General features: G+C 33.4%; 1 protein-coding gene across 20 annotated transcripts in view; it reads right to left on the bottom strand.

Annotated features, from left to right (window-relative positions):
* Window positions 1-14,449, bottom strand: part of PCM1 (pericentriolar material 1) — a 74,672-nt gene extending 60,223 nt beyond the window's left edge. For 7 of the 20 annotated variants that reach the window (XM_087814109.1, XM_016209008.2, XM_016209005.2 and 4 more), the window contains exons 1-6: window positions 13,457-13,672; window positions 6,479-6,592; window positions 4,807-5,052; window positions 2,841-3,110; window positions 1,976-2,149; window positions 1,674-1,790 (exon numbers count right to left, since the gene is read on the bottom strand). In XM_087814109.1, the coding sequence (XP_087670235.1) occupies window positions 1,674-1,790; window positions 1,976-2,149; window positions 2,841-3,110; window positions 4,807-5,052; window positions 6,479-6,574 (903 nt within the window). In that variant the 5' untranslated portion in view covers window positions 6,575-6,592; window positions 13,457-13,672. Of the gene's footprint in view, window positions 1-22; window positions 212-1,673; window positions 1,791-1,975; window positions 2,150-2,840; window positions 3,111-4,806; window positions 5,053-6,478; window positions 6,593-13,456; window positions 13,673-14,364 lie in introns of those variants that run through there. The other 13 variants (XM_087814115.1, XM_016209013.2, XM_016209016.2 and 10 more) reach the window with 6 other exon arrangements.
* Between the last annotated feature and the right edge of the window lie 61 nt (window positions 14,450-14,510).

Raw genomic sequence — 14,510 nt, forward strand, 5'->3', positions numbered from 1 at the left:
GTTAATATCGTGAAGTATATACCTTTGAGGGAAATCCACGTTTTCGGCTATATTTCCTATTAGGCCTCAGTTCCCTGTCATTCTGAGGAGGTCTGTCACCTTTCCCTTTTGGACTTGTAGTAACGTCAATGTCTGAAACCTGTTCTTGTGAAGCTGAATTCCCTAGTTTGTCCTCAATGAACGGCCGAATTCTCAGACTAAAAGATGCCTCCTTTATTAAATAGTGTAGCACATTAATTTCTTAACAAAAACTCCTGTTTAACATACAAGTTACCCTTATAAATAAATACAAAAAATTTACCAGTCCATTTTAAAAAAAAAATCAATCCACCCCCCCCAATTGTCAATAAACTTACAACTTCTAAATTTCTGTACACTATACTATTGCTTATTGTAATTGTTATCCTAGGCAAGTTCCAAGTTACACAACTGCTGAAGCATATTTTAACATTTATGCTGCTATGTTAGTAATCAACCGTCAACATGATTTTATGTTACGAAAAAAATTCTATTCATGGTGAACACTATATAAAAATTATAATAACCAAGTATACCAGTTCCCACCCTTCCCCAACAGAATTCCTTTACCCACAGGCCCCCAACCCTTCCGTTTCTGCTGGAATGAAATGCAAGGAAGAAATTATTCCCAGCACCACTGTAAACAGGAAAACAATTTCCCCATTAGAATCCATTCTGCTACAACTGTTTCGATCAAGCACTCTGAGTATCTCCTGGTGAAAATAATGTAGAGGGAAAAAAATTCAAATTTCAAATTTAAGATGGGCAGGGAAGAGAATGGAGGCAGGTAAGAAACTGCAGATAAAAGGAAGCAAACCTTCAAATTCCTAATGCTGAACAGTATTTGGAACATACCTCAGAAACAAAAGACATACATACATCATGTTTCACAAGAAAAGCTTTACTGGTAACAGGTTTTCAAGTTTACTAATGCATGGTTATGGGTGCATCTGTTAAAACTGAAGTGCTTAAAAGCAAACTAGTTTCAAAGCACACTAATTTCTACGAACTAAGTTTATTTTATAAATCTTTTCCTCAAAATTCTGTAAATTACTTATTTTTCAAAAGATGTTATTTTAATAAATCTCATTTTGTAGAGTCATGAGTTATAGTATTTTTCTCACTGTGAATAAATCACAATGAAAACGCAACCTTGTCCCATTTTCATCTCAATTTTTAAGTCATCTGATTTGCTACAGTTCCTAGGCTAACCTAAGAAATGAAAAATCCTAATAGCCTTAAAATCAGTCCTCAGTGGCAAGTGAACTTGGAATTTTCAAATGGTCAATATGCTAAGCAATGATACTCTATACTTTTACAGCTCTTGTATCCATGATGAATTTGAACTTTCCCAATGCTGTTCAAAATGAGTAAATCTGTGCTTAACGAAACAAACTAGAAAAACCATGTTTCTGTAAGCTGAAGATCAGAAATTATTAGATTTTAAAATCAACCATTAAAACTATTTTAAATGTTAATAAATAAAACTTTTAAACTCCCATGTTTAAAAAATACAGTCAGCATTAACAATTTGAGGTTTCTTTCCTGAAATACACTTTTCATTAAGGGATGCCTATAAAAATATAATCTTGAAAAAATGGGAGAAAAGTTTGAATCTTCACTTCTAGCATTTTAATTACCAAAAAGCCGCTTACCGTGGTATCTGAAGCCTCAGACTGCACATCTATGTTTAGCGATGTGCTCTCAGCTACAGAACCAGATCCCACAGCTGAATCTATAGTCCGAACATCCTCCTCCTCATTTTCTCTAGCCTGAAATATTTTAGTGGTATAAATCATACAACTATTAAAAAGGGCAGCAAAATGTTATAATGGATGGCACGATTTTCTGAAAATATATCAACTCCTGTGAGGTGGCATCACAATGTCATCAGTACATGTACACTGATATACTACAAAAATAACTCAATACATTATTTGAAAGGTCCATAACTTACAAGGACTTTTTGGAGAAATTTCATATACGACTTTTCTTGCTCTTTAAGGTGGTCTATTAGATGAGTAAGGCGCTCAACATTAGCAGATCTTTCATTTTTCTCTACAAGGTCTTCCCGCATGGAGCTAGCTTTAGTGATATAGTCACGAATCTGAACAAGCCTGCTTACAATCTGCTGGAGAAATATATTTTTTTAAAGGTATAAAAGTAAACAGTATGTAAATTTGAGCATAATTCATTCAACAGCAACAATTTTATATATTATAAATTTCAGACATAACAAAAAATACTTCTAATTACTGTGTGAATTCATACATGCAAAACATCTGAATCAAATTTAGAATTTAATCAAAACATGATTGGCAATACTAATGCCAATATTGTTACCTTAAAATTTTCAAAATTAGTTTTAATCCACATTACCTGAAAATTTTTATTTATATAATTGCATATCAACTATTATTTATATAAATTTTTCTGTTTATATTTATAAATAAATTTAAAGTATTATACTTTTGAAAGTACTTTTCAAAAGAATTATATCACCATTTAAAAAAATTCTTACAATAATCTATTAATCACATTACTCCCAACACCCCCTTTACTAAAAATTGGCAATATAGCATTTCGCAGATAAAGAGCAACCTTGATTTACCTGACTGTGTCATTTCTACAATCATTTTAGAAAAAGAAATTTACTTTATTTTGAATAAATCTGATAGATTAATGAAAAGGGTCAGGGAGTACTTTAATCTACCTAACAAATATTCTTAGGTGCATAATCTAATATAATTATATTTTTAAAGTTAATGTTTTATACCTTAAGGTTTGTGAAGGCAAAGAGCAAAAGAAACAAATTTTACCACCTGGCTGCTCTCCATTGCAGGCTCTCCTCTCCCATCTTCCTCAGAGACTTGATAGTTTTGCAAAAGGTCATTACTTAAAGCAGAAGCAAACAACTCTTTACATTGTGCTGATCCAATCACTTCTCTCTTTTGAGGACCTGGAGCAGCATCTTTGCTCTTGTTAGTATTAATCTGCATAGGCAAAAAGTTGAAGGGCTTTCGGTTCTCACTAAGCTGACGTTTGTTGTTAGCAGCTGTTGCTCTACCTTGAGAATCACTTCCAATGCTTCTCTATATATGAAAAAGAAACCAAATCCACAAACATTAACCTTTCAACAATTAAAAAAAAATTCCAACATTCTTAGTCAGTTTCACCATCAGATATTGATTCAGGAGGTGTGCATAAACACCTTGTAATAAAATGTGAAGCAGCTTCAGATCTACAAAATTCTACTAAAATATCAAAATTGGATTAGTGAAACCTATTCCTAATTTTGTCAGACTACTCAAACTGATGAATATCAGCAAGATTGGTCTACGTAAAGTACTAGGACTATGAACCATATTTATAATTCATAGTGCTGGTCTTACTTGTTCACAGCATTTTGTATCGGCTTTAGAAGCACTAAATCAATGCTAATTAATATAAACACCAGCATAAAGATGTGTCTTTATGAAGCACTGTCTGAAAAAGCACTCGGCTCAGTGCCTGGCATACAACATTTTATCATTTAGATGACTAAATGACATATGATCATCACCATACCAGACTTGATCTACCTTTATGCATATTTGGAAATCTGTTTATCTCTGTAAAGTACAGAGGTAATAGTAAAATATTAGGAGTTCATTATCATTTACACAAAAATATCATTCAGCTTTAAAAAGGATGAAAGTCCAGCTCAGTGGTGTGGCTCAGGGGCGGAGCATTGGCCCATGAACCAGGAGGTCACAGTTCAATTCCCGGTCCGGGCACATGCCTGGGTTTTTGTCTTGATCCCCAGTAGAGGGCATGCAGGGGGCAGCCAATCAATGATTCTCTCTCATCATTGATCTCTCTCTCCCTCTCCCTTCCTCTCTGAAACAATAAAAACATAAATATAAAAAAATGGATTGAAATCCTGACACATGCTGCAACATGGATGAATCTTGAGAACATTATGCTAAGTGAAATAAGCCAGTCACCAAGAGGACAAACACTGTATAAACACACATGAAGTTCATTAATGGTGAACTCATCACCAAAAGTGTAAGTTGTTAGTCCCAGATGAAGTACCAAGAGCAGCCAAATTCATAGAGACAGAAAGTAGAATGGTGGTTGTCAAGGGCTGTGGGGAGGAGAGAATGAGTTGTTGTTGTTGTTTAATGGAAACAGAGTTTTAGTTTTCCAAGATGGAAAGAGTTCTGTAGCTGGGTGGTGGTGATGGTATCACAAAAAGGTGAATGTATAGAACGTCACTGAACTCCTAGAAATGGTGAAGATGGTTAATTTTATGTTACTTGTATTTTACCATGATTTTAAAAATTATAAAGCTCAGCATCTTTAAAAAGAGAGCTCATTACAATTTCTACTTGCTCTTACTTCTAAACTTTATTTCAGTGATTATAAATACAAACCATAGCTTTATTCTAAATGAGGTTATCCAGCACATTCCACACAGAGCCAATAGTCTAAACTGGATCTTCCTTTTTCCTTAATAGCAATCTTATTCAGTATTGACATACAACGTAAACAGTTTCATAACGAAATCATTTAAGTTAGTCATACAGTATAGTAACAAAGTCCAGAAAGACTTATCCTTAGCAAGTTTAGAAATAAGACTTTGTTGCCTTTCAAAGAACACAGTATCATCACTGATTAAAATTCTTTCCACACGCACAGAAACTAAGGAAAATAAACAGCTCAATTTTTTTCTTAAGGCAAATTATTTAATCCATTTCAAGTATTTCCCATAGTCGTAACTTACTTTTAAAATAATTCACTAACCTGATCTAAATCGCTGAAGTTTATCCGCTGTTTGAGCTTCTCCAGTTCCGCCTGCTCTGGGACAGACGTCTGGGTCACGTATCTGCCCTGGGGGAACGTATGCGGCGTCTTCGTCCTTCGCCTTCCAACTCCTGGTGACGACTCCGGAGAAATATCGTTAGTTACCCTCTTATCACTTTCTGCACCAAACTTTTTCTTATTCTTTTCTGATGATCTATTTGCCTTCTTCTGTTGGCCACCCCAATCCTTTAAAAAAGTAAAGGCAAGAGTTACTATGGCCTCTATCAAACCAAGAGAAAAAAATGTGGTATACTTTATAAATTTTAGTCTGTCTTAAAAATGACAAAACACTTTTCACATAAACATAATCTTAGAGACAATTACTTATACTAACCCATTTCCCCCCAGTATGTCTAGCCTAAATTTCATAGACTGTCCCTCAGAAAACAGATTACTTTCCTTTTCATAGTTCATTACCAAATATAAATTCCAAAACTCCAACCCTAGCGTCAGTCTGAATATTTTCAAAAGCATTTTTAAAAATGGTTCTTTATTATTTATAAGTTGAAAAGTGAAATAAACTACAGATACCTTTACTGGCCCCCTTTAAAGTTAGTATGTATGATAGGAAGACAGATCTGGAATCAACCTGGGTTCTAAAGCAATTGCTGTTTTCTGAAGAAGTGTGCCACTGCATGACCCTAAGCAATTTATTTAACTTCCCATAGTCTCAGTTTCCTAATCTCTAAGAGTGTCACCTTTAAAACATGATTAAAAATAACACAGCACAGTGCCTAATACATGGTAAGCAAGAAATATAACTTATTTTTATAGAAAATAATATATTTATTATGTAAGATCTAATGATAAAAAATGCTTAAATGTTTTAACTAAAAAACGTTTTTATTTACTAAGTTATACCCACATAACCTAACTCACTCAACAAAAAGTCTATTCCCACCATATTCAGCTTAGAAGTATCTTTTACTTTTATGGTAACAAACCTTTGGGATATTTTCCTCATTTATAACAAAACTCCCTTCTCTACAAACTGTCCCTCCACCCTAATGCATGTGTTGGTATTCCTGCCAACCTCTTGTTCTACCTACCCCATCCCATCCTGGCCATAATGACTGTAAAAAAGATGCATATCTAATCCAAATTGGGATCCTACTTTAAAATTTCACATTGTAACTAGTCAGTATTTAATTACAGTTGTAACTGAAAACTTTAGAAAGGGCAGCCATAGTGTACCACATGGAGCAGAGGAAAGAGAAAGCTGGTCTGTGAAGAAAAAGTTGTGTTAAGCAGAGGCACTCAGGAGAGTCACAGTGAAAAAGTAATTCTTAACAACTTTCTAGTTTTTAGTTCTTTTTTCTAGTCCCTTCCTAAAACCCAACTTTATTCCTTTAAATTGTTTTCCATAAAATAGAAGTTTATATCCTTATTAAAAAAACCTCCTTTTTGGTTTAAGCTAACTCAAGTTGATATCTGTTACCTGCAAACAAAAATGTCTTCACTAAAATAAGAGCCCAGCATCATTTAATATCCTGGCCAGCTAGAAAATGTGTGTTTACTTTACAGTTTCAGTGAATCTGATATAGCTAAGTCAAGGGAAAGCTGTATTCTAATATTAGTAGTCAATAACAACCATCAATTAAGATACTCATACCATATTGTTGAGTCGGTCATCAACACCTTCATTGCTCCAGTTTGGTAAATCCTGATCATTCATGCCTTCTTCAAAAGGACCTCCTCCTGTGGCCATGCTGGCTGTAACAATTTTCTGTAAAACAAGGAAAAACTAACCTTTTTAACACGTAAAAACAAACTCTAATTTTTAAAATCACTCCATGAAGCTTAGCAATATAAAATAATCTCAGAAAAGTTGATTTCATAAAATAAAAAGAGGCACTGTCAACCACACAACACAAACAATTGATTTAGCTGTTGTAGGCATATTATGATTAACATAAATTAATAGTGATAGGGAAGGAAGGAAACTCTCTGAATATCCACCATGTGTACTGGCCTGTAAGCTTTAAGGTTATTTCATTTAATTTCTTCAACAGAATCCTAAAAGATAATGAAGTAGGAAAAAGTTATTAACAGCTAGAACCAAAAATGCTCTTAGATAAGAAACTAATACTCTCCAAAGACGTGGGCATTTGTTTTATGTCAAAGATTCAGGGGGCAGAACTGCTCTGCATGAGACATGGAGAAAGGTTTGGTTTTAGTAGAAAGGAAGGTAATGGGTAAACAAGATGAGAAGAAGGCAGGAAGAAGCAGGATTAGATGGATGAATGGCCAGTAAAAACCAATACAGTGGCTTAAATAACTTAAAAAATATTAGCGGGGAGAGATTAACCGAAGAACTTATATGCATATATGCATAACCTATGGACACAGACAATAGTGTGGTGAAGGCCTGAAGGGTGGGGGTGGGGGCCAGGTGGAGGGGGTCAATGGGGTGAAAAAAGGGGACATCTGTAATACTTTCAACAATAAAGATAAATTAAAAAATAATAAAATAAACTCTTCCAAAGACTGAAATATTTAGAGAGAGAGAGAGAGAGAGAGAGAGAGAGAGAGAGAGAGAGAGAGAGAGAGTGTGTGTGTGTGTGTGTGTGTGTGTGTGTAGTTGTATTTCTGGGGATTTTGAGAAAATCAAGGAAGGCAGTGAATTTCATACACCTGAGTCAAAGAGATGGGAAACAGTAAGTAGCAGCAATGATAGAAGCAAAGGTTTAAGGGCAGAGATTATCATGAGAAAATAAGATTTCTATATATCCTGTGGAGGGCTTTGGATTTCCACTGGGTGTGAGCTGTGCCTGTTGGAGGAAGGGTGAGTGAAAGAGGAGATGGTGAGACAACTTTATAATTCAAGGGGCAGGAAAGGCCATTAGACATTAGGGTTATAATAGGTTTCTCATTTTATAAACAATAACACTAACATTCAAAGGAGTTAGATAATTTTGCTGAGGTCATTCTGCTAAAAATGTCGGTGAATACAAATTCCAGGTGCTTTAATTCTAAGATCCTAACTTATCCCAGTCATCACTAGAGCACAATATTAAACGAATTATCATCCACAACAAAGTAGGATTTATCCCACCAATGTTTTAATGGTAGGGTATCTATCAGAATAATGTATTAACAGATCACAGAGATTAAAGTTTGTCATCTCAAAATAAAAAGTGATGTGATAAAATTCAACACCTCAAATTTGAAAAAAATATTGGAAGCACAAATATACTGACACTTCCTTATAAGCTGTATGCATTTTTATACAGTGCGTTTTTTTTTTCAATGAACATATATTACTTTACAGAGTTGAAAAAAGTACATTTTAAACCAATAGCCAATAATTTTAAAATAAGACATGAAGGGACATCCCTATTAAAAGAAACACCAAAACAAGAATGCCACATATCAGTTATTTAGCATAGCTTTGGAAGTTCTAAAAAAACACACAAAAAAACAAACAAAAAAACCCACAGAAAAATAAAAAATATTAATACTGAAAAGAGAAAAGGTGGCTTTTTGAAAGAATATGCATTAATCCGTGGTTGCTGTGGCCCAGTTGGTTGAGTATCATCCAATGGATCAAAAGGTAGCTGGTTTGATTCCTGGTCAGGGCACATGCCAGGGTTTCTACCTCAATCCCCAGTAGGGGGCCTGCAGAAGGAAGCCATGGGAGTTTGTCTCTCTCTCCTCCCCCACTCCCTCCCCATCTCTCTCTAAAATCAATAAAAACATATTTTTTTTAAAAAGAATATGCATTAAAAAACCCAGAGAACTTCAAACGATCACCAACAACCTGTCAGAAAATACACTGGGGAAAAATTATGTCACTTACAATAGAGACAAAAAAAATATCTAGGAATAGTATTATTTGCCCTATGTCGAAAAGCACTATTAAACACTGTAAAACAATATAAGAGAAAAATTTTATAAGTAGAAAACAAACTGTCTTCCCTGGTGAAAAGACAAGTATTATAAAAATACCATTTTTTCTAAATGTACAGGCTTGATAAAATTCCAACAAAAACCTCACTGTGATTCTTCTTGGAATTTAACAGAACAGGTAAGAATAAACAAATCAGAAAAAAAAGTTTACTGTCTGAAAAATAAAAGAGTAGCAAAAGAAGTAAGGAGAATAGAAAACTAGTCCCAAGATAATTCAACCACATTGAATGCCCACATGGTTAAATTAGTACTAGCCCAAAAAAGAAAATCCTCAAATATACCCAATTAGGAAAAATGAGAAAATTTAATTATAGCTAACATCTGTATCTTGGTATTTTATATGTATAAGCCAAGCACCATGCTAAATATTTTAGGTATATTTTATCATTTCATCCTCACAAGAACTCTATGATGCAGGATTATTCAGTTGATGGGACAATTTGCTAACAATTTTGAAAAAGATTTATTTAGAGCTTTAACAGCCTTTCTTTAACACAGAAAAAAGATTTAAGTGACTATTTTCTCAATTCTTCCAAGGATGGTACATACCCAGTACCAGGCCAGACACAGAGAGTAATTAATTCACAGTAAACAAAGGATGGCTCAGAGCATCAGAGTTTAATTCTCTCCAACTGGAAAAGGCTGCCTTATATCGTAACACCAAGATAGTAAATAGATTAAAAATAGATAAGATTTAAAAATCAAACATACAAAATAGAACGAACTTTTAAAAAGAGAGATCTTACCAATTTGGGATGCAGAAAAAAAAGAACAAAGTTCAAACAGATTTTATTCATATAAAAGTAACTCCTAAGTATGCTGAGAATAGTAAATTGGGGGGAAAAACTGAAATAAATATGAAGTATACAGCTAATATCTTTACTATATGAAGAATTAAAACAACAACAATAACACTTAAACAAACTCCCCCAAAAAAGTATGATCAGGCAATTTACAAAAAATAAATAAAAAATCAGTAAACATAAAATGATAAAAATATTAATAAAGTCCAGCTAAAAATTAAAATAAAGGACTATTAAATTTGTTCAATTACATATATTACCAAATCCTAATGACAGCAAAGGGAAACCAGAACTCCCAGTAACTATGGTGAAAACCTAAACTGGTGTAACCTTTCTAGAAAGCATTTTGGCAATATTGTATCAAGAACTAAAATTATGTTTTAACCCAGTAATTCTACCTTTCCACAGCTAATCTAAGAAAATATGGAGTGGTGGGAGGGCACTATAATGAGGGAAGCTGTTTATTATGCTCTAATTGTGATAAACTGAAAACAAAGTAAGTATCAAACGACAGGCTGAATGCTATTAGGCAAGAGCACCCTTCAAAACATTTAATTATGAAGGCTGAACAATACTGCCTGTGAATAAAACAGGAAAAAAGCAATATGCAAAATTGCATACAGATTTTAAGAAAATATAATAAAATGCTTGCATGCAATCAACTGTTGGTTACAAGGATAGGAAAATGAAGAACTTTTTCTTTTTCTGTTATACATTTTCTGCAATAATTGATTGCCACAGAGAGAGATGCCCAGTGAACTGAGTCATTTAAACTAAACATTTGGCAAATACTATTTTCTAGACGTATTGATATAATTTTTAACATTAAATAGGAGCTCAAAAAATACATATGCAGTACAGGTGATAGCATATTTAAAAGTACCAAAGTAAATTGTCTTAAAATGTAAATTAGAATGGAAAATTATTAAGGTTATTTAAGTAAAAACTCTTACATGTCAATTTTTTCTTAAAATAGAGTATGTTATGCTTTTTATTAATAGAGTAATAAACTAAGTTTACTTTAAGATAAATTTATTAAGGATCTATTTTATGCTAATAACTGAACACTATTAAAATAAGGTTCTAAAACAATTTGAATACATTAAAATTAGTTTGGGAAAAATGGATCAAATATTTCTAAACCTTTTTAAGAGGACCACTTCCTAATAAAGTCTAGGGAGTAGAGGGAGTTCGTGATATGAAGTAGAAAGACTTCATTAAAGGTGAAATGACAGTGTCTGAAAGATTTAAGAGTAGGAAACAGAATGATTGGCAGCACTAAGGACCCAGGTGAGTGCAGAGAACATTCACTGATGTTATTAATCTACAGTGTAAAGTTTTTTCCCAGCAGTGCTCATCAGCCTTGGTATAAACACTCCATTGAATCGGTCCAAGGTTGGGATTTTGCCAAGCAGGTTTAACAGAAAGACAATGAGATGGAAAAGCTGATGCCACTGGAAAACTGGTGCAAGTGATGGATGATGGTTTGGGATAAAAAAAAAAATTGTTCTTCTTTAAATAAGCACTTCTAGGCATCCTGTGTTTTACTAAACTATGTTGAAAATATTATTTATAAGTTTTATTTAGCTATTTTTGACAATGCCAATTTATAAGCTATTTTCAGTGACTGATCTTTTTGAAGAAAATCCTGTTGCGGAAGTTTCACTATAGAGACATAGTATGTATATATGTAGAATATCACAGCATTATCACAAAAGTACCTATGACTAATATTTACTTTTGAGATAAAAATACAAAGAAGAAATTCAAAGAAATTTAGTAATCAAGTAAAGAAAAAAAAATTATTTTCCTAAAATCTTGGAAGTTCAGATATTTTTCAAATGACACTAAATTACTCATAACCATCTCTAGAATTACCTTACTTCTCAACTGACCACTGTAAATCAAGGTTTTAGAGATACTCATTCAAATAAAATAATGTATAAAATAGTCTTTTAAAAAAATATTTAGTACTTAGTCAGAAATAACCAAAGCTGGCATTTTATAAAACTTTGGTACTAGTTTTCTAAAGGTTGCATTACTTGGGATAGTATCTTCTGCTAATCATAAAAAGGAAATATTCCAACACTATTTTGAAAGTCTTAAAACAGTGTACAACTAAACACTTTTAATGGAAACTGAGAGGAAAATGCCTATTTGGTACTATATACTGTTTAGTCAGTTTCACTTGAGAAATTTCTCAATTTCATCTCTGTGCTTAAGATGATTAAGTACCTAAAAAATCATATAGAATATTTTCCATAGCTTAGTCTTTCTAAAAATTTTAGTAATTTTAATAATTTTCTAGAACTTAAGCTATCTCTATAATTATCCTCTTCAAAAAAACTCAAGATACTGAGAAGAGGCGGGGGGGGGGGGTAACAGATGGTTACACCTAATATAAAATCAACAAAAATTAGGTCAGAAATCACTATATACCAAGTATGCATTAGGTCTATCTTTTGGTACAGTTACTCTATGTTCAACATTTTCACACTAACAACATTTAATATATCCTTGCTTTCTTCAAAAACAACTGAGAATCCTGAAGTTAATCAATCTCCCTATAATTTATACCCCAAATCTATCACACTTTCTTATCATTGATATCACATATACCTCTCTAGGCGAATCAGGCCATGCTGCTGCCATAAATCTCAAATCCCTATCAGCAACACCACTTCATTCCCTACTCACTGGTAACAGCTCTACCTAGCATCCTTTCTACTGCACCATGACAAACATAATTCCCTATACATTCTCCAACTGTTCCCAAACATTCCTCCTACTTCTTTGGCTTCAATGAAATTCCAAATCCCTCTGAAAGCAGTATTTCCTTGGAAAACCTTTCTAAAAGATGCTAGTCTTCTAGTCCTCCCAGATTCATGGGGAAAGGATTCCCTTTGTAGACCTTTCTTAATGATTAACTTCCCTCTTTTGACCACATTAGCCATCAAAAATATCACCCTCCTTACCTTAGGCACCATTTCTTGTACTCAGAACTGGCTCATAGTTTCACTCTCCACTCCATTCCCTGCTTTTATGACCTGAAAATTGGCAATGATTTTTCGAAAACTAGCCTCAGTTCCAATATTTATCTCATCTCTATTCCAATTCTGTTTTCACTCTGAATTGGTAATTTGTTCAAGATCCTGAGCTTGGGAAATCCCTTTCTTTTCTTAAGTTCTTGCGTTCTACCTCTCTCATTCCTGTTGAACCTGTTTCTGATCCTTTCATTTCTCTCTCTAGGAATCCATTAATCCCTTGCTTCCTTACTCAACCCTAAACACAACTCAAGTAAGCCATTCCAAAAATGCCTTGTTAGCCTACTCTGTGAACTCAACTAATGGTTTTTCTCTGCTTTTACCCTCAATCTGTCAAACAGTGGGAAATAGTTATAAAATGGCACTGCCTGTGTTCATTATTATGGTATAACATACTGTACACACACACACTTTAAATTTACTCCATGAGGTAAAGCACCTGGTCTGTTTTGCTTACTACCACATCTCCAGTACTTTAGTCATTAAGTAGCACAGGTAGGCACTCAGTTAAATTTGTAAGATGAATGTATTGCTATGTATCCCTTACTGGCTTCTCACTGAATTCCTTAGTATTATAATTCCAAACCCTTTATATTTTTTCCAAGTCTCAAATATACTTGCCTCCTTCATATAGCCAAATCCCCTACTGAGAAAACCAAGTTTTTCTAATGTGAGTTAGCCCAATAGTCCTGTTTTTGTTTCATCTTATCCATCTTCCCTATCGTGTTAAAAGGAAAATTATTTTACTTTATAACTAATTTTACAATTCTTTTTCTTTTACCAAACTCCTACTGTATATACTTTAGTGTTCAGAACTCCAATGCACACACTCACATTTGACCTTTCCCTTGAGTTCCATTATTCTTGTCCTATTCTGTTATAGTCTTCCAATAAAAAAAGAAAATACTGAGAATTATAATTAAGATATAAATCCACTGTCAATCTGTATTTTCTCATGAGGGTCAGCTTATTTCATAAGGGAGCTGAAGATCTGTCTGCTTTCCTAGAAAGAACATATTAAACAAATTTAGAAAATAGTCTGCCTTAAAATTTTAACAGAATTAAATTCAGACTGAGATTTTCTTAAAAGAGCAATTATTTCTAAAACATTTTTAAGAAAAATGTCTTCTAATCTTCATCCTTTAGTCATTTACTTTCTAAATTGTCCTTAGCAAACTTAACTTTCCCTCAATGAACTTACACTGACTTTTTTCAGCTGGTCAAGGAGTATCTTCACATAACTGGCATTTGATAATACCCTATGCATAGAAACTAATGTTTAAAGTAATTTTAGACAGCTAAAAGAAAAAAAAACTTTAGTCAAAAAGCTCAAAAAATAGTTTGTGAATAAAAAATAAGAGCAGATAATCAACAGAGAAGTTGTACAAGATTACTTAAGATTAAATGGATTTGGCTAGCCAAACAGTTACTATAGGACAATCCAAACTCAAATGGTCTGAGGAAATTCTATGAGAAAAAAACACAGACATTTCAAAAGGTATTACATAAACTATTCCACTACTTAATAATTAGGAATGACATGGCTCCCTTCTAACAAAAGTATGAAGGCAGATCAAAGTGGCATGCCAAAAAGCAGGGCAAACAGGGCAGCAAACTCAGACTGTTTACGAAGCAGAGAGGGCCCTCAACCATGCACTGGTATTTTGATAGCAGTCTCCACCATAAAGTCTTCTTCAACTACAATACGAAGGAAAATAACATATATAATGATGTCAAATTACCTGTTTGGAAACTAGTTTTTGCAGCTCAGAAACAGCTCTTTTTCTGCTTCACACTTCAAAGCTGTTGTTTGCTTTTAAGCAAAAAATAAAAATAAAAATGACTTTAGTAAATTCTTTACACTGTGAAGTACAGAATAACAAATACT

This window comes from Miniopterus natalensis, chromosome 2 (assembly GCF_054644295.1).
Source record: "Miniopterus natalensis isolate mMinNat1 chromosome 2, mMinNat1.hap1, whole genome shotgun sequence".
Lineage (NCBI taxonomy): Eukaryota > Metazoa > Chordata > Mammalia > Chiroptera > Miniopteridae > Miniopterus > Miniopterus natalensis.